Source organism: Ziziphus jujuba, chromosome 9 (assembly GCF_031755915.1).
Source record: "Ziziphus jujuba cultivar Dongzao chromosome 9, ASM3175591v1".
In the NCBI taxonomy this organism is placed as follows: domain Eukaryota; kingdom Viridiplantae; phylum Streptophyta; class Magnoliopsida; order Rosales; family Rhamnaceae; genus Ziziphus; species Ziziphus jujuba.
Window position 1 is genome coordinate 26,820,695 of NC_083387.1, and position 20,169 is coordinate 26,840,863.

At 31.9% G+C, this 20,169-nt stretch overlaps 2 protein-coding genes across 2 annotated transcripts; both read left to right on the top strand.

Annotated features, from left to right (window-relative positions):
* The first annotated feature begins 1,615 nt into the window (after nt 1-1,615).
* On the top strand, nt 1,616-5,681 carry LOC107427716 (protein PEP-RELATED DEVELOPMENT ARRESTED 1, chloroplastic). The gene is made up of 9 exons (XM_016038092.4): nt 1,616-2,069; nt 3,085-3,240; nt 3,625-3,693; nt 3,788-3,958; nt 4,301-4,444; nt 4,556-4,714; nt 4,838-4,903; nt 5,168-5,227; nt 5,459-5,681. The coding sequence occupies exons 1-9, from the start codon at nt 1,713-1,715 to the stop codon at nt 5,501-5,503; spliced, it is 1,227 nt and encodes a 408-aa protein (XP_015893578.4). The 5' UTR covers nt 1,616-1,712; the 3' UTR covers nt 5,504-5,681.
* A 4,894-nt stretch (nt 5,682-10,575) lies between these two features.
* On the top strand, nt 10,576-17,494 carry LOC125424313 (fimbrin-2). Its single transcript, XM_048481378.2, has 14 exons — nt 10,576-10,998; nt 11,100-11,270; nt 11,824-12,065; nt 12,158-12,329; nt 13,306-13,344; nt 13,556-13,624; nt 13,737-13,853; nt 13,935-14,146; nt 14,489-14,644; nt 14,905-15,104; nt 15,281-15,438; nt 15,656-15,752; nt 16,354-16,445; nt 17,070-17,494. Exons 1-14 carry the CDS (start codon nt 10,912-10,914, stop codon nt 17,253-17,255), a joined length of 1,998 nt encoding a protein of 665 aa, XP_048337335.1. The 5' UTR covers nt 10,576-10,911; the 3' UTR covers nt 17,256-17,494.
* The last annotated feature ends 2,675 nt before the right edge of the window (nt 17,495-20,169 follow it).

The window sequence follows — 20,169 nt, forward strand, 5'->3', positions numbered from 1 at the left end:
AAATTATGCAGACCTTCTCTACACACAAAAAAAATAAAAATAAAAATAAAAAAATCTTTCGGTTGGAGAAGTATTCGCAGTTTACTAAAAATACCCATTTTCAATTTCCGCAATAAGAACTCGCATCCATGGTTGTTAAAGCTTTTAAAGTAGCAATCTAATGCGCCACCATGTGAGTTATAAATAGTGTTAATATGGTGAACAGGTGAACAAAATTATCGAAAATGGGATATTACAAACCAAAATCCAAAAATATCCAGTGAAATTCTCTTTAAAGATTACAAATAGTGTTGGATCCATTCATTAACCTTGAAAATTAGTTTCGATCCCTGTATCTGGTATTTGGAAGCATTACAATGTTTTATACCATATGTATGAAGTGTAGTTTAGAAAATAAAAAATTTGGAGAATGTATTAAGTTATTTCGGTTTTATAAATAGAACTTCTCATTTTCTTTCCTATTTAAAAAACAATGATTTGTCTAAATTGCACTGCTGAAACTAATTTATTGACATGGCATTATATTATGGTGACAACTTCATCCGGTGGTGCCAATTCCATTCCCCTCTCCATCACTTATAATTAAACAAAATTTTGTGTTTATTTCTCATATGAAAAAAATAAACAATACATAATAAATAATCAGCTAAATCTCACCTTCTCCATGTAGGTGCTGTTATTTATTTGATTCTTTCCTCGCAAACTATATCAAAATAATTTTAGTATCATCATATTAATTCTAATATTAGACCAACTTAACTAATTTAAATATTGAGCCATATGAATAATGCACCCTATAAAAGTAATTAGGATTTTTATTTTTTATGGAAAAATATAATGCTTCAAACAATTAAAAACAATAAATATAATGTTTGTTTTGCTAGATTTTTTGCAAAATGACAATATATATACATATATATAAACCCTAATATTGATATGCAACATTGAAGATTTTATGTTATGAGGAAATCTTAACTTCATGTCCAATATAGTTATTGGATGATATAATTTCAAAGCAAACTAAAGGGTTGGATGATATAATTTCAAAGCAAATTAAATTTTGCATGTATCAAATCACCGCCAGAACAAAAAAAATATTTATATGTTGATTTTTGTTTTATAAGATCAGTTTTGTAGACAAATAAATTTAATAAACGTTTTTGATAAATCATTTTAATTCTAATCATTAGATGAGGTTCATTCAATAGTTGAAAACTATTTCATACTGATGGATTCTAACTTATAAAAGTTAATTTTATGAATAACTGATTTATTAAGATAAACAATTATTGAACATTGAATATGAAAAATCAAAAATTAAAATGATTTGTCAAAAGCATTTATCAAATCTCTTTATATAAGGGAGTAGTCTCCTTGTTTTTTTTATTTGTTTTCAGTAACATTTTCAAATCATTGAACGGTAAATGTCCCTACCATTTTTTTTAACCTTATTTTTAGAATTATCTTTAAACAAAATGTGAAAGGAGTTTTTGATAAGTTAAATAATAAAAGGAGTGTGAATAAAGCTAATTTGAAATTGGATACTACAATCATTGTGTAATTTTTTTATTTTACATTTTTATTATTATAAAACTGTTATTATTTATGTTGGAAATCTTCAGCAACCGCTATCACCACCTTCAAACACAAAAACCCACCCAAAACCCAAAAGAAGAAAAGGAAAGGCAGAGAGAGTGCCAACTGCCAAGGCTATGTTGCAGAGAAGCCTGTTCTCATATGGTTGTTCGTGCCCAGTACCACTACCTCGGAAACCTCGATCCCGAAGCAATTTCTCATCCACTTCGTACCTCTTTGCCATGCCCTCATCCCACAAGCCGAACCTGCACAAGCAATGGCAGACAAAGCAACCCAAGAAAAATGGAAACTTTCTGGCCATGGCCGCCACTTATGAGGTTGGTGGAGGATACCCAGATGATGAATTAGATGTACAAGACAGAGACAGAGTTGCCCAGGAGCAAGGCAACCAAAAGTTGGATGCTTCCCAGTATGAAGCTCTACTCAAAGGAGGAGAGCAAGTCACTTCTGTTCTCCAAGAGATGATCACTCTCGTAGGTTCTCGTTTCTCTTCGTTTCATTAGCTTTTGTTTGGTTTTGGTTGCTGAGAAAACAGAGGAATTGAAAGTGGGTGGAGATTTGGATTATAACGTATTCATATCTATATATATATATAAGACTCATTGGATTTATGCTTCTTTTATAATGGGTCCTAAGTGTTTGTGAAATTTACGAAGTCGAAAATTTATTTCGGTTCTTATATGTACCTCCTGTGCAATTTATATGATTTTATTTTTTCTGTTAGTCTATATTAATCCTATTATTTGCGTAACTTGGTGAATTTGTATTATACAGCTATTATTATTATTATTATTATTTGTTTTGTGAATAGCTTTGGAATTTTTATACGTTTATTTGTGGATTTATGTTTGGGCTCAGATTATCCGGTGTGTTCCTTTTTTTCCCTTAAGATTTATATTCTATAGCAATTCATTATGCTTATGTTCCGATTAGGTGTAAGTATGGCCCAAAACGTTAGTAAAGCTTATGATTTTTCTGCTTTTTTGAAATTTTTTGTTCTGAGTGTCCAATCTTGGTAGCAATTAGCTCATCACTATTTCCAAAACTAAAAGAAATTTAGAGGGAAGGAATTCATCTTGTTCTATGATTAAGTCTAGGTACAAAAATTAAACATAGTAAATATGATTTATGACATCATGTCAATTTTTCACATTAATTTATAAAATGGGTTTGCGCTTTATTTCCAAAGCTAAAATATTTAGGTGAAGAACTAACTGAGACTATAATTGGTTATTAGGCTATTACTTCTACATTTATAGACTTCCTTGTATAGTTGTTGTTATATTTAGCAATCTCCTATCTATTCTTGGCAAGCAGCTTTCTTGTTCCTCTTTTCTTATTTCACTTCCTCATCATTCAATGCTTCCACTCTGCTGGTTTTTAAGCCGAAAATTCTCTAGACTATTTCTCATTGTGCTGTTGAAGTGGAATCTTAAATCTATCATTGCTCTCTTATACTGATTATAAGATGTATATATGTGGGTTCAGTTGGAAGATATGAGCATGGATGAAGCATCGGAAGAGGTGGCAGTGGAGTTGGCTGCACAAGGAGTCATAGGCAAGAGAGTTGATGAAATGGAATCAGGGTTTATGATGGCTCTGGACTACATGATTCAACTTGCTGAAAAGGACCAAGACGATAAGGTTCCATTTCCACTTGTTCATTTTCTTTATATTAGTTATACAAACCTTCTTCCAGTGTTAAGTACAATGTTTTTTAAATGCTTGCTAAGGTCTTATACTTTGAGCAGGGATGTATTGACTTTTAGATTTTGGTACTTTAAATTGACCTGATGCATTCAAAATACTTGTCATGACTCATGAAAAGGATGTAGTCTTGCTTCCTCTCATTTTGTTTATGCATGTAAAATTTATAACAGGCAAGTGGTTACATATTAGTTTTTATGGTACCTTACTGCCTTGTGGTTTGTCTGGGTAAAGGGTGGTTCAGGACTCTATCTGGCAGCTGTTTTACTACCACTCATTCTTGGTGGTTAATTTAACTTGTTTTTTATTGTCTATTTACAGCGTAAGTCATTATTGGAGGTGATAAGGGAAACCGTATTGTCACATTTAACAAAAAAATGCCCTCCACATGTAAGTACTTTTTCTTCTAACTGAATGCCTGGTTCTCCTTAACTTGATACTCTTAAAAAGTTATGGTTAATTAAATATAACATCTGTTTTCTAGGTACAAGTTGTAGGCCTCCTCTGTAGAACTCCTCAGAAAGAGAGCAGACATGAATTACTGCGCAGGGTGGCTGCTGGTGGTGGTGAGTTTAAAAGTGAGAATGGAACTAAGATTCATATTCCAGGGGCAAATTTAAATGAAATTGCCAACCAGGCTGATGACTTACTGGAGGTAATTACTAAAATAGCGCTGCATGGTATCATCTTCTTGATTCTTGTTGAAGCATTTCCCATGCTGTAAATTATATGGCTTATTATCCATAGCTATTCATTTTTTAGTTGAGGAACTGGTTTTGTTACAAATTGGAGTAGGTATTTGGCTTGGGTCATACTCTTTCTCTCCTAGTGCCCAATGTCAGTTGGATTAACACTGATAATCAGCATTTTCAGCTTACAAGCACTGTAGTTTTTGTACATGCATACTATGATGCATGAACATTTATTTGTTTCCCTTCAACAACTGAAATCTGTATTTGTTTGTTCAATCATTTTATTTTTATCAATACTCTTGAAGACAATGGAAACTCGGCCTGTTGTGCCGGATCGGAAATTGCTTGCGAGACTAGTTTTGATTAGAGAGGAAGCTCGAAACATGATGGGAGGTGGAATACTGGATGAGAGAAATGATCGTGGTTTAAATACTCTTCCTGAATCAGAGGTATGTAGGCCGATAATAAGCCTTTCTTAAAGTACGCCAGCTAAGCATTTTCGACTTTATTTTTTAAAAGAATATGATCCATGAAATCATTATCATGTCTTGGCGGTGCAGGTGAACTTCTTAACAAAACTGGTAGCTCTAAAGCCTGGCAGAACTGTCCAGGAGATGATAAAAAATGTCATGCAAGGAAAAGATGAAGGTGCAGATATCTCTAGCTCTGTTGAGGAACGTACATCGGGTAAAAAAATTTCAAGTGGAATTGCGGGAAGGGTGAGTCAGTCCATAATTATCATGACTAAATTTATCCACGCGCACATACCCATATATGTACTCACTGAAGTGTTTGCAAAAAGTGATGCTATTTAGTACATTGACATGACTCATAATTACTAGGAGAGTATGACTGGACGAAAACCTCTTCCTGTGCGACCTGGCATGTTTCTTGAGACTGTCTCCAAGGTAAGAGCCACTCGATGCATGGGATTTACTTCTTGAGTTGTGATTCTGACCTGATTTATTCAGCTTATGCACTTGAAGATGTTTATAAGTACTGAATGCAAATTGGGAAACGCTTGGGGAAATTTTTAATTTTATTCTAAACTTACTTTTTCATCTACTCAGTTTATATGGGTTGTTTGTGCTTGGACCACTCTTAACAGAACATAATTATAATTAATGTAACCAGCAATTAAGATAAAGAATATCGTTCCTTGAAATTCTCAGGTCTTAGGTGGTATATATGCTGGAAATGTGTCTGGAATTACAGCACAACATCTAGAATGGGTGAGTTTCTTTTCTTCTTGATTCCCTTTCTTTTCAATAAGTATTCCTTTTTTCTTTATTCAAAGGGTTTAGTAAAGCATGTTCTAGAACATTTATCTTTTCAGCATCCCAAGTAAATTGTGTGTTGCCTAAATAGGCTTGTTACATCATTCCCATTATATATGTTTTTTCTTTTCTTTCACGACCATTTTCTTGACCAAATGATTAACCTGTTCTTTGTCCTACATCCAGGTCCATCAGAAAACACTCCAAGTTCTGGAAGAAATAGCATTCTAGGTGTTTCATGTAGGTACCTAATCATCCATTCCCATACATTATAAATCCATTTTTGAAAATGTGAAGTTGGAACTGAAATTTGTGGGTTGAGTCTTGTGAATACCTCTCCTCCATGGTCTTAAGTTATCAGAGTATAAACCAATTGTCTTAAAATTTATATTTTTTTGGGGTAAAATAATGATACATTTTCCTCCACCCCCAAAAACAAAAAAGAAAAAAGGAAAAATCCCTTCACACAAGTGAAGATCATTGTGAATAATATCTTCATGATTATACGAATCACCTACCAATGTACTCCAAATCATACTTTTTTTCCAAGAATCAACTGAAAAAATGATGAAGATTCACAGTCTAATTGACAAAAAGTGGGAATACCATGTGGCCGAAGGGTCCACAATACCAAGTTATTTTTTGACACTTGCATTAGCGTGTGTATAGGTGGACCTTGTAATGATTTGAATGCTATGCGAAGTAGAAGCAAACACAGCAAGGATATCTACGTATTCTCCAATTATATATATGTACAGGACTTTGTTGCTCACGCCCACTTGGAAAAAAATAAAATAAAAAGCCTTTGTTTTATTGCCTTAGTGTAAAGCAATTGCACAAATCAAATGTGAATAAAACTCTCTCACTGGCTTGGATTTTGCACCACGCCTTCTCTATCCTCTTGTCCCACATTGGTCTCTACCCACTGTCCCTCCTCATTCTCTTTTCTTATCAACCTCTTTGCTCTCTATAAAAACAATCTTCTTTTAGGAAGAAGAAAGAAAGAAGAAAAGCAATTGCAATAAAAAGTTGATTTGCCCATCTGACCCATCTTTTTCAAATTAGTGCTTCACAACCATTCGAAATATGGAAATAATGACCCACATGTCTAATAAATACTCAATAGTGAAAATAAAATAAAATAGGAAAACGTCCTCTTGGAGATTAAGAAGAGCTTGAATCATGGTTTATGACTTCTTTAATGAAAAAGGTGAATCAAACGTTGGTCTCTGATGATGTAATTATATATATTTTGATGCCTTTTCACATGAGGAAGAGAAAAACTACATAATAAACGTGAGGATGGACTTCTTTTTTCTATGTGATTCGCTCACATGCATATATATATATATATATATATATAGATAGATTGATTGAAAAAGAAAAATTAAAATTGCAGGCATTTCTTTTTCAATGCTTGAGTTTTGTGCTATAAATATATGGATTCAATCATCTGGTTGTTTGATATTGTTTGTCATTTAAGTTGGGGATTTTGAGTGATGAGACTTGTGAATATTTGCAAATTTACTTTAATGTTTTGTGATCGATCAATAGCAATGAGGAAGATAAGAACAAGAGGAAAATACAATTCATGAGAAATAATTTTAAATGTTAGAGGCGGAAGATTTTGATGGGCACCCTTGGAAGACAAGGGATTAGGTTACTTGTCAACTCCTTTCCTTTTCAAAATCTAACTTAATTTTTCACAAAAAGACCATGCAACACCAAAACAGACTCAGAGATCCTTGCAGAACTAGGTCAAGATGCTATTCCATTGTACTGATTTGGATTAATCAAAATGGTGGGTCATACATGTTTTCCTTAGAGTTAAACATGGTAACAATTCTACTTAAAAACTTTTAACCAAGTTTGTTACCTTTTTCTAATTCTAAAAATAATTGGTTTGTCAATTATTTTCATTGAAAAGAATTTGTAGTTTGGGTTGTTTTAGATTATGAATATTGCAATAGCAATATTATGGACGATAATTTTGTTTATCAAATTTTGAAGATGGTCAAATGATAAAATAGTACATGAGATATAATATTAAAAGATAAATATGTGTAAAAGTAAATGAAATCATATAAAAAAGTGTGATAATCATGTTAACCGAATATAGCGACTAATATTGTTGGCAATAATAATCACCTTAAAAGCAAATTTATTTCAATGGATAGCTAAGATAGTAAAATGTCAATTATTCTTTTAAGACCATGATCTGGATTAAATCCATTTAGGTTGCATGTCTTTTAAAAGTACTTCCTAACCAAAAAACAAAAGGAAAATTACCTTGAAGCCCTTGGATATACCATCAGAAAGGGATATACATTTTTCCTTAGCCTCCATTAAAATGGAAGGGTTATTTACAATTAATGTAGAAGTCAGTTTTAGAACCACTTATTGTAGTTAGTTTATAATCCATTGATTGTATAAATATATATATATATATATATATCTATATATATATATATTGGGTGATGATGATAGATAAAAGGACTGAAAATGGAAGTCTGTTAGATGCTGATGTGCCGTCTAATGAATACCTAAAAGTTTTCTGCTACCATAAATCTTGTCTCCTAGCTTATATTGGCATCAACAGCTTTGCTTTACTACAAACTTGTAGATCTACTACAGAACATATTTACAGAAGCTATTTTGACCAAAAACATAAATAAATAAATAAAATAAGCATATATATATATATATATATATATTTACAGAGGGAGGCCATTATTATGTCTCGCTTCCCAACCAGAATAAAACCACAAAACTAGGCAGATCTATGTCCATTTACTTGTACTATTTCTACCAAGCATCCAAAGATGGAGCTAGAAAGTTTGGCACTAGGATTTCCAATATTGCTTTATTTTTATTTACATTTTTATAGAGAAAGGGGAAACAATGTGAAATTGAGTTAATTAAGATTCTTGATGACCACCAAAACACATGCCACTGGCATTTCTTTGACTGGAAGTGAGTAAATTTATAGTGATTAGACAACAAAATCATATCTCATTTGTATGTTTCCTCATTCATTAATTAAAGCAAAACACATTTAGTCCTTTTCACACTTCATCAACAACAACAAACTGTCTTTTTCTCATGGACTTGTTTAAGAATGATTTGGTAACACAAGAATTTCATCTTTTACTTAAAGACCATATGAAGAAAATTTCAAGGTGACTCCAACTATTTTTTTTGTTTTACAATTGGGTATGATATTTCAAAGCTATTTGTCTAATTAAATTAAACTTAGATTGTGACCTAAAATTAGATGGTATTTACCATCCAAAATATCATTTCATTTATTCAGATTAAGTATTGGACAAATAAATACATAGTTTTTCCACTTTATAATTATTTTATCAAAAAAAAAAAAATTAGATAGCCTAAGTGAATCAAACTTGTTTTGGTATTAGAAAGTAACAATATTTGTTACTTGAATTATAATTTATGAATCAAACAAACTTCGATATAGGAACATGACCATATTTGTCATGTAAAAGAAACCAAACAATCCTAGAAATTGTTAGAAGAGTCTTTCTTATTTCTCTACACATCAAATAAATTGAAGACCACAGATCCACCAACTTTAGAAGGACCTTAAATTCTTTGTTACTAATGGTTGGTGTTCAAATTTTGGTAGTTTTGAATATCTAAAATGAAGTTGGAAGAATTTCAAGTTGTAAGAAACGTTAAAAACAGCTCTATAACTTTTTAAAAAGGCAAGCAAAAGTTTTTATCCAGTGGGCCTTTCAATTAGGAAAAGCCCCCAAATCATACGTCTACCTAATCCAATTCCAATTGACTCATTTGACCTTCCAAAAGCTGCCTCTTTTTAATGCTCTGTCTATTAGTTTAATACCAATCACTAATGATTTCAAGGACAGGTCTGGCTTTGAATCATGTAACTCATGTGTCTTTTAACACGACCAAGTAAAAAAGCTAGTTAGACATACAAAAAAAATTTAATGACTTCTATAGCAAAAAATTGGCTATGAAATGAAAAGTAATGGAAAAAAAAAAATGATAGAAGAAGAAGATAAATTACTATTGATAACTGATATTGATAAATTACTCATTTAAAATTTTTTATATAAAATAAGTCAAAGCTATAAAGAGAACAGCTATCAAACAAGGGATTGCTGCAATTACCCACAAAAAATCAAGGAATTAGTACTCTTATCTTTAATTCTCTCATTATAAATCTCTTTCATTCATCATTTCTACCACATATAAAATATTATTAATCTTTAAAACATAATAAATTGTATAGGTCTTCAACCTAATTTATTATTTTCTTATTAAAAGCCTTGCAGGACCTATATAAATATTCCTTAAATGGGATTTGGTAAAAAACTTAGTAATTAAAATTGTTAGCATCTTTACTTTTACTTTATGCTTTTACCGATGAAAAACACTACATAATATATATTTATTTAGTTAGAAGATTATTAATAACATTTTATAAATTAATTATTATTTAGTATTTACAATACTAGTACCTAACATAATTGATATTTTATCTATTAAACAAATAAAAGGGAAAACATAGTTGATACTGAAACCATTGAATTGAAAAAGATTGACAGATCACCTAAGATAATAAAGATAGAAAGTATTTAACAACCTTCACTTTAAAAATTACCAACAAAAAAAAAAAAAAAAGGGTATGGACTTGAGCTTAAAAGATAATAAAGATAGAAAGTATTTAACAACCTTCACTTCCAAAATTACCACCAAAAAAAAAAAAGGTATGAACTTGAGCAACATCATTAATAACCTTCCTTATATATTTTACTTCAGATTTTCTTTTTCAAGATACCCTCATAAAACACAATCTCCCTTTTCTAATTTTACTTAAAAAAAATTATTACATGTACTTAAAAAAAATTATTACATGAATTTTTGATTAAAAAAATTATGTTTAAAGCTTGTATCAAACCATGTTCAACATTTTAAAAGTCACCAAAACAAAGTTTCATCTTTTAAATTAATATATATATATATATATATCACAAATTCAATTACTAATTAATCATTTTTTTTTTTTTTTTGGGTGTAATGTGAAACAAATCTTTCAAGTTCAAAGTGACTGTACATTTTAAAATTGAGAGTACAACGGTAAAGAGAACAGTAGAGAGCTAGAGAGAGAGAGAGGGGGGGGGGGGGGGGGGTGGGGGGACATAAAGGTCATAATTTGAATTGGATCATAGTACAGTAAGTGGGTCCCAGTCCCAAGTGTTATGTTTCCAGTGAGAGAGAGAGTGAAGAAGAAGAGGGTCATCATCATAATTTGAAAATCTCAATCAAACTTTGCAAAGAACTCTGACAGCTCTACTCCGTCCCAACTCTCATCCTCCTCTTCTTCCTCTTCTTCCTTCTTCATTACAGAACAATATCTCTGCCCAAAAAAAATTCAAAAAAATAATTACCAAAAAAAAATATCAAATATATTTATATATAAAGAAAAACTCTGTTTTAGTCTTCTAGATAGATTTAAAGCAAAACAGAGCTCATCAGACCTCTCTCTCTCTATCTGCATAGAAGAGGAAGAAGAGGAAAGAGGAAGAGCGTTCTCTTTCTTTTATATATACATATACGTTGATTTATATATCAGCTGCTTTGGACGTCAAGAAATGTCTGGTTATGTGGGCATTCTGGTTTCAGATCCATGGCTGCAAAACCAGTTCACCCAAGTCGAGCTTCGCAGCTTGAAGTCCCATGTGAGTTCTACTATGATCTTGTTTTGTTTTTGTTTATGTTTTTTCTCTTGGTGGGTTGAGATTAAGATTTCTCTTTTCTCTGTTTTTTTGGGTGTTTGAAGTTCATGAGCATGAAGAGGGAGACGGGGAAGCTTACGCTAGCAGACCTGAGTTCAAAGATGTCGAGGCTCAAAGGTGTTGGAGAGAATCTGACTGAGGAAGACAGAGCATCTTTCATACAGAATTTGCATCACAACCTCGTAGATGACGTTGATTTTGAATTCTTCCTCAGGGTCTGTTTTCTTTTTTTTTTCTTTTTTGACAACTTCCATTCTATTCATTTCGTATTCAAGATAACATCTTTTTGTGTGTTTGGTTACTGCTATTATAGTGGAAGTCTTTTTTCACAACTTCCATTCTATTCATTTTGTATTCAAGATAACATCTTTTTGTGTGTTTGGTTACTGCTATTATAGTGGAAGTCCTAGAAACAGAGAAAAAGAAAGAAAAAGAAACCAACTTTTCTTTTCCTGTGAAAAAAAAAAAAATTCCATCTTTTTTAAAACCGAATGAAGGGAATATAGTATATATTTTAAACATTATAAAATCTTTTCATGCTCTGCTTAAACAGTCTGTAATAAGATGGGATTTCGTAAATTCAAGATCAAATATGTGGTTATCAGTGAGAAATGATGTCCCCTCTATATAGATGATCAGAACATTTTCCAATAAAAATGGAATTTTTTTGTAACACATAAGGGTAAGAAAATTTTTGGAAGCTTGATATCCGTGATTAAATTAAGATCTTCAATCTTATGTGTTTTACCCAAAATTTAAACATGGCAGGTTTATCTGAAACTCCAAGCCCATTTAAGTTCTAGAAATGGAAGTCCTGCGAAAAACTCATCCGCATTTCTCAAGGCTGCAACCACTACACTGCTCCACACCATTAGTGAATCTGAGAAGGCATCCTATGTTGGCCATATCAACAACTACCTTGCAGAAGATGAGTTCCTGAAGAGATACATTCCTATTGATCCTTCAACTAATGATCTTTTCGAGATCGTAAAGGATGGAGTACTTCTATGGTGATCATATTTGTCTCTGTTGTTAAAATTGTTAAGTTACTTGTTTCTTCAAAGTGGGTTTGATTATTTAGAATCATTTTGTTCTTCTGCAGTAAGCTAATCAATGTGGCAGTTCCGGGAACAATCGATGAACGAGCTATCAATACCAAGAGAGCACTAAACCCCTGGGAAAGAAATGAAAACCATACACTCTGCCTCAACTCTGCCAAGGCTATTGGATGCACTGTAGTTAATATAGGGACCCAGGACTTCATTGAAGGAAGAGTATGTGTTAATGCTTTTTCATTGATGTTCACACGCATAAACACACATACAGTATGTGTTGATGCTTTTTCATTGATGTTCACACGCACAAACACACATACATCGTCATTATCAATCTGTGTTGCTTTGTTTTGTTGGTTTGAGATTTTAATATCTGTTAATCAATGACTGACTGATGCATTGACTGATTGATGCACTAAGTGTTTGGTTTCCTGGATTTCTTTAGAGCCTTATTTGTAGAGTATATGTCTTTGAAATGAAAGGCTTCCAAGACACAGGAGTACTGGAAACAGTTTTTTGAATCCGACATAAGGCTATTTATCCCTGCTGTGAATTCCAAAGTTTCTCACAAGTTAGTTACAGTGCTGCTTTAGTTTGCTGTGGACTATTTTAAGGATATATTTGTTATAGAACTGCTAGTATACAGGGAATGTTTCCTTTCCCTGCTTTAATCATTAATTTCTCACCTATGAAAAACAGTTACCAAGTTATCTTCTAGGTGTCATAATTTCTTATGTCCTCACGTTTTCCTTATTTTTCTTGCCAATCTGGTTTGAACTTTTGTTTCAGCCTTTGTTCAGGATATCATAAACAAGTGAAATAATGAGAAGAATCTTTTTTTTCTTTTTTCTTTTGTATTTTTTAGGTAGTTGCTTAACTAGTTAGAAGTGTGCTTGATAGTTCAGTCACATCTTTAGTTTTATGGAGCATGATCTTCTGGTTGAAAACTATCTAATCTAAAAGGTATCAGAGTTTGCAAGTGTCAAATAACTTTGTGAAAAACATTGCAATTTACCATGGTTGAATTAAGGAATAACAGCTCCAGGAGTTTAACCTAAAACCAATGTCAATCATATTCTCTTGCTAGATGGATTCTTATGAATTCACATATTTGTTTTTATGATATATCACAATTCAATGCTTTTTCACAATCCTAATGATAAATATGAATAACATCCTCATTGTCTTATTTCAGCGTCACCTAGTGCTTGGAGTGATTTCTCAAATTATCAAGGTAAAAAAATCCATGGTTATCTAATTGATTTTACTTTCTATTGAGGTTTTTATATACATTATCATGAAAAGTGATGAAAGATATGTAAATGTTGGAAGCCTCCTAGCCTAGGGATCCATATAGTAGAAATGCAGTGTATATGATATGTGTAATGTTTACCTTGTATTTATACTAACTATTGATTGACCTCTTTTATTGTTGTGCTCCATAGATACAATTATTGGCAGACCTCAACTTGAAGAAAACACCGCAGTTGGTCGAGTTGGTTGATGATAGTAAGGTAAAGATTTATTGGTGCACTAGCTTCTGTTTCATTCTAATCTTAGTGTTACAGGTGTCTAAATCAATAAACTCTCTGATAATTGTTCTCTTGTTACATTTAAAATGTATAGGATGTGGAAGAGTTGATGAGTCTTCCACCAGAGAAGATATTGCTAAGATGGATGAATTTTCAATTAAAGAAAGCTGGGTACAAAAAGATAGTCACAAACTTCTCCTCCGATGTGAAGGTAGACAAGAATAAATAGTGATGCAATACTGTTTTTCACATGCTATTCTCAGCCCATAACTAACTCTAATTTTCCCTGCAGGATGCAGAGGCATATGCTCACTTGTTAAATGTTCTTGCACCTGAACACAGCCAACCATCTGCATTGGCGGCAAAAGATCCTTTGGAAAGAGCAAAGTTAGTACTTGGACATGCAGATAGGATGGGTTGCAAGAGATACTTAACTGCTAAAGATATTGTTGAAGGCTCACCAAATCTTAACCTTGCTTTTGTTGCGCATATTTTCCAGCATAGGTGAGAATGACCCCCCCATTTTGAGAAATATCTATTTTTTATTTATTTATTTATTTAAAGTGACTAGTTTTGCAGTGAATAAATCTCTGTAGAGCTTCACAATGCATGCTATATGAGGCTACAACCACAACCTTAATGGCTCGTGAGCATGTTTTAGTTGGACAAAATCTTCCATTGTGATGTTAGCTGCATTTATATTTGAGTTCCCTAAATTTGTTTAAAATTTTCTAACTCAAAATCCTGCACAGGATTTTATAATTTTTGCGATACTTAAATTTATGTTTAGTTAGTCCATAAAGAATTGATAATTCATATGCTTTTCTCTTTTACTTTTACTTGTAGGAATGGGCTCTCAACTCAAACAAAGCAAATATCTTTCCTGGAAACTTTGCCAGATGACACCCAAATCTCCAGAGAAGAAAGGGCATTTCGCTTCTGGATGAACAGTCTTGGAAATTCATCATATATCGACAATGTCTTTGAAGACCTTAGAAACGGGTTAAGTATTTTAGTTTATAATCAATTTCATAGTACTTCATAAAAATCTTTGAAAATAATAAGTCAAATTCTGTTCAGCGATGTTTCCAACACAATTACCAAGTAACTTCTGTCTTAATTCTCATAATTCAAACAGAACGAAGTCAGAAACTTTAGCTTCTACTACATGTTGAAATGATTGTTTTTTTTAGAAGTTTGATATTTCCTACCATTTGACTGTGATATTTTATCCAGTGCTAAGTGAAATTGGTTGTCTGCAGGTGGGTGCTTTTGGAGACACTAGACAAGGTTTCACCAGGAATTGTTAATTGGAAGATTGCAAATAAGCCTCCAATTAAAATGCCATTCAGAAAAGTAGAAAACTGCAATCAAGTTGTAAAAATTGGGAAACAATTGAAGTTTTCCCTGGTAAATATTGCTGGAAATGATATTGTACAAGGGAACAAAAAGTTAATACTCGGTATGTATTCTGGTAGATCTGTCACTAGCACACTAGAAATTATTAGGAAATGACTTTTAGTTTTCTTTTGATAGCATTCTTAAAATGCACCAAAATGAATTCTTCAATTTTTATCACGACTCAAGAGTGAATAATCTTTACTATGCTTCTTTAAGAGTTTTGGCTTTTGTCTTCAGCATATTTGTGGCAATTGATGCGGTGCAACATCCTCCAACTACTAAAGAACTTGAGATTCCACTCTCATGGGAAGGAAATCACAGATGCTGATATTCTAGAATGGGCCAACACAAAAGTCAGCAACTCGGGAAGCCAGAGCCGAATGGAAAGCTTTAGGGTAACATTTCTTTTGCTATGCTTCTTATTTCATGTACTATAGTGCCTGATACTGATAGCTTTCCCTGAATGCTTATGCATACATGAAATGTAACTTTGTATTCACTAAAGCACATAAGTTCAAGTTGTGATTTTTCTTTTATAGTTGAATTACCATTTTTTCTTCAGTAAACAGGGAACATTGAAATTCATTAGATGTTACTATTTTACTTTTACAGGACAAAAGTTTGTCAGATGGCATTTTTTTCCTGGAGCTGCTTAGTGCTGTGCAGCCTAGAGTCGTCAACTGGAGTCTAGTTACAAAAGGAGTGACTGGTATGTTTACTTCTTTTCTACATGATCAAAGTTTCTTGAGTAAGTCATACTCAGATAGAGTTTGTGTATGTTATTTATAGTTATTGTTAGTTACCATCAATCCTAAAAGTTTATAACATGTGACCTCCTATATATAGACTCGTCTAGTATTGGACAAAACAAAACTTTACACGTGCAACATATAGATTGGTTCAGGAATGTGTCTAAGCACATATAGACTCGTCAAATATTGGTCAAAAAGTGTGTTTTAAACAATAAGTTAGCATAAAATTTGGCCTAGTGAGATTCAAACACATCAATCCTAAAGCTTAATTTGTTACAAAGTGGATCCAATTATGTTTGCCAAGCCAAACATAAACACACCGTAACATGATTCAAATGGAAGAACTGATTGCTTCAAATGGACTTATCATGTAGAAATCATTAATCATATAGTTTGCCTTATACTAACTTTATAATGTAGAATGACAGGCTTATTATTAACTAAAGCACATTCTTCAATAATTTCATTGGTTGATGCAAATCTTAAATCTGAGATATTGACTACTGCAATTCTTTATTTCTTCTGTTAATCATGTTTATAAACTTGGATGTTTGTCAGATGAGGAGAAAAAGATGAATGCCACCTACATAATCAGTATTGCAAGGAAGCTTGGATGTTCAATATTTTTGCTTCCTGAAGATATAATTGAGGTACTTCTGCCATTACACATATTTTTGAAAACAGGAAAAGTAGGCATGGACATCATTTTACGCACTTATGAGTGCAATTGTTGCCCAAGTTTGTTTTCCATGAAAACCAATTATGACAATTGGACTTTCTTTAAAAGAAATCTATTATTCTACACATATATGATATCCTATAACCGCATTGTCAAATTCTCAACACATATGATGACCACTCGGGTAATTAAGAAAAATTCATTATGTTAATTATATTTTGTGGCAAATAACGTTTTTCTTCAGTTTCATTTACCAATGTTGACTAGGCAGCATACACCAATGAACTTGTAGTTTAGGTGGTCAATAAAAGTTAAGATGGTTGGTTCAATACTTGTCTTTTATTAACTCTTGAATTATTTACCTCTGTAAGAAAACATCTGTGAAGTCTAGTCCTCTCCCAGTTTTCTGTTCACTTGCCTGGCTGCTCTTCTTCTTTTATGTTGAGGGGAGGTACTACAAGTGACTTCCTGCTTGAGGAAGAAATAGTAATCTTAGGATCAGCACTAAATGAAAGTCTTTCAACGAGAAACTTCATGCATTTTTGTTGTTCATCTGCATTTGCCTTACATACATATGTTGTTACATTTTTGTCAGGTGAATCAAAAAATGATCCTTACCTTGACTGCAAGCATTATGTATTGGTACTTGAAACAACCTGGTGAAGAGAGACCCACTGGAATATCAGATAGCGAGGGCTCCAGTCAATCGGAGACAATCTCAAATTCAACAACAGATGACTCTTCTTCTGAATCATCATTGGAGGAGCATGGACATTTATAAATAAACAAACATATATATGATTTTTATGGTAGAGCTTTTGCTGTCTCGAGCTCTTATGGATTCTTTTTCTCCCCTTTCTTTTCTTCATTTTCTGGTTAAAATTTGATTGCAAATATCAGTGTATGACATATAGGAATTCAAGTGTTTTCAAAGCAAAAATTTTGTTAAAGCAAATTTCATATGTGAATAGCTATCTCTCCTCCCCCATTTTGAAATGTATCTGAATTGTCATTTTGCTCCATCGAATTTCGTACCAATATATCTCACCTCTTCTGCTCTTTCCTTGTCTTATATACAAATCATTTTAATAACTCATTTAATTAAAACTCAAAAGTGTGTAAAATTCTTCCCAATGCTCTGACAAATAAATAAATGTAATAAAAAAAATGTTAAAAAAAAAAATGAAATTTTCCCTCCTTTCAACATTTTATTGTTCCTGTTTGTTTGCATACATAAAATGAAGGAAACCAACTTATTTATTGCAGAGTGGTATTATTTTGGAAGAATAAGGCCATAAATTTATTTATAGAGTATTGTTGAGTTGTGATCTTTTACAGTTTAAATTAACTGTCAATTGTTGCACACAACATAATATTTTGTCAGCTAAATGGGTTACAATTTTTATAAACATATTATTGAAAATATTTTTCTCACTAATATTAGTATTATTATTATTATTACAGCTAATCTCTAGCTAGTTCAATTTGGTTGCTAGCTAGCTAGCCATTGCTTGTCTTTATTATGCCATGGATCCAGGAATAGTGCTACTGAATCACTTTAACTAGAATAATCCATGAATTGCAAGACCCATGTCCATTGGACAGTACTCCATTTTTTTCTTCAAATTCAGCCTCCTAGATTTGCCAATGATATTGAAGGAAAATGCCAGGGAAAAAATTAATGTCAAAGTTGGTTGAATTTTAATTTCTAGGTTGATGGGTCAGGCATCATAAACAAAGTTAGATACTTTTAATTCATATAATTATTAAATAATTTTGATAAATAGAGAGTATGGAAGACACCTGTTGTTGAGTCAAAAAGGCAATTGGGTGGTCCAAAAAGTCCTGGAAATTTTAAATATATATATATATATATATTTATGTATGTATATATATATATATATATAAATTAATTAAGAGCATGTGGATCCTTGTTATCTCAACATAAAGCCTAATTATGAGTTGGTTAAAGAGTCTAATTCTAAAGCTTAATTGTTTGTATGTCAACTTGCAGGCAAAATAGGCCCACCCATGTTCTAAGTCCCCTCTACTTTGGCTTATATACTCAAGGCCATCAATTCCTCTATACAAGAGAATAGTGCTGTTCTCCTTCTTTCTGGTGTTTGGAATTTTGGTTTGCTTGTCTTTCACTTCACAATTGTTTCTTCATAATATTTTTCTTTAAAGTTTATAATTTTATGCCCTTGCCACTTCTTATATATATAATATAGAATTAGTTTTATTAACTAATTAATTTGTTCTGATGAAATACATATTCTTCAGACCCAAAGGACAAAACATGTGATGTTTCAAAATTTTTTTAAGAGTGTGGTAGCCAGAGAGAATATTATATATGCAGCAAACATGGAAAAGAAGAGAAAAAAGGAAAGCCAAAAAAGAAAAAGAAAAGCACAAGGCATAATGTATAATACAAGCACATTAGAGAGAGGTTTCAGTCTCTCATTTTTGCAGAAAACAAGTCAATTTCTTGCATGATATTGTAAGCTAGATCGTTTGTTTATTTTCCTCACAACTTCTTGTGTAAATCAAATTGGTATTTGTTTTCCCAAAAAAAAAAAAAAAAGATAAATTGCATGGATGAGATGACCTTGTTCTGCTACCATAAGAGTTATGCTTCAAATTGGTACAACATACCTCTCTGTCTATCTCTCTCCCTCTAATCACCAAATCCAATCACAACAAGAATTGTAGATATTGATTAGTTTGAGGTTACACTAATTTGGCTGAGATGAAGATGTGAGCCAAAGAGCATAATTGTGGTTTACAAACTGTCACTTTCTTTAATACATACCACATAACCGATGTTCAAGGAAATCCATTAATTCTTTCTTTTATATATGGCACATTAATTTGGAGGTGATCGTGAAAATGATGTTAGGAAGTGATCATGAGAATTATGTGAGATGCAAGGTGGAAGTTAACGTCTCAAACACACTAGCTAGTGTAGAAATTTTGTCTTCTGTGATCGAGTATATATGTTAAAATATAAATATTGAACCAAATAATGATCATATTTTCATATGAGTTTCATTAATTAGGTAATCTTTAATGGATATATATGTTTTTGATTGTTGTAATTATATATGATTTATTTTGTTTTACTTTTCTTTTGCTATCTAATCTAGCTCCCATTGTAAACCTACATATATAAACTTCGTAAAAGCTTATATAAAAAGCTCAATAAGGTGAAAACCTACATTTTTTAGTATACTAATTAAACCTTATTAAAGATTAGGAATTGTTCTTTTCAAAAAAAAAAAAAAAGATTAGAAATTGTTATATATATATATATATATCTTCTTTTAAGGTGTTGATGAATCTTTTTTATCACCTGTGTGCTGATATCACCAATTATATGACAAAATGTTATAGATTTACTTTCTTGATTTGTATATGTTTTTTTAATTTTACTTTAGAAAATTAAACGCAATTTAAAATAATTTATAATTTTGATGTGACTAGTGCCTTTTAGACAATTTAGTTGGCAATAATCAATGATAATATCTCTTATATATTGAGTTTAAAACCTCATGTTAAAATCTCTCATCTTTGATTTACCATAAAAAACAAAAAGCAACCAAAAAAAAAACAAAAAAAACAAAAAAATCTGATGTGAACTACAAATGGGACCCCTTATATTCAATGAAAAGCAAAATAATCTTTCAATATAATGG

Coding starts and splice junctions, on each gene's coding strand:
- LOC107427716 (XM_016038092.4), top strand. CDS start 1,713: ATGTTGCAGAGAAGCCTGTTCTCATATGGTTGTTCGTGCCCAGTACCA. Junction 4,445..4,555: donor ATACTCTTCCTGAATCAGAG/GTATGTAGGCCG, acceptor TTGGCGGTGCAG/GTGAACTTCTTAACAAAACT. Junction 4,715..4,837: donor CAAGTGGAATTGCGGGAAGG/GTGAGTCAGTCC, acceptor CATAATTACTAG/GAGAGTATGACTGGACGAAA.
- LOC125424313 (XM_048481378.2), top strand. CDS start 10,912: ATGTCTGGTTATGTGGGCATTCTGGTTTCAGATCCATGGCTGCAAAAC. Junction 10,999..11,099: donor TTCGCAGCTTGAAGTCCCAT/GTGAGTTCTACT, acceptor GGGTGTTTGAAG/TTCATGAGCATGAAGAGGGA. Junction 15,439..15,655: donor GCCGAATGGAAAGCTTTAGG/GTAACATTTCTT, acceptor TTACTTTTACAG/GACAAAAGTTTGTCAGATGG.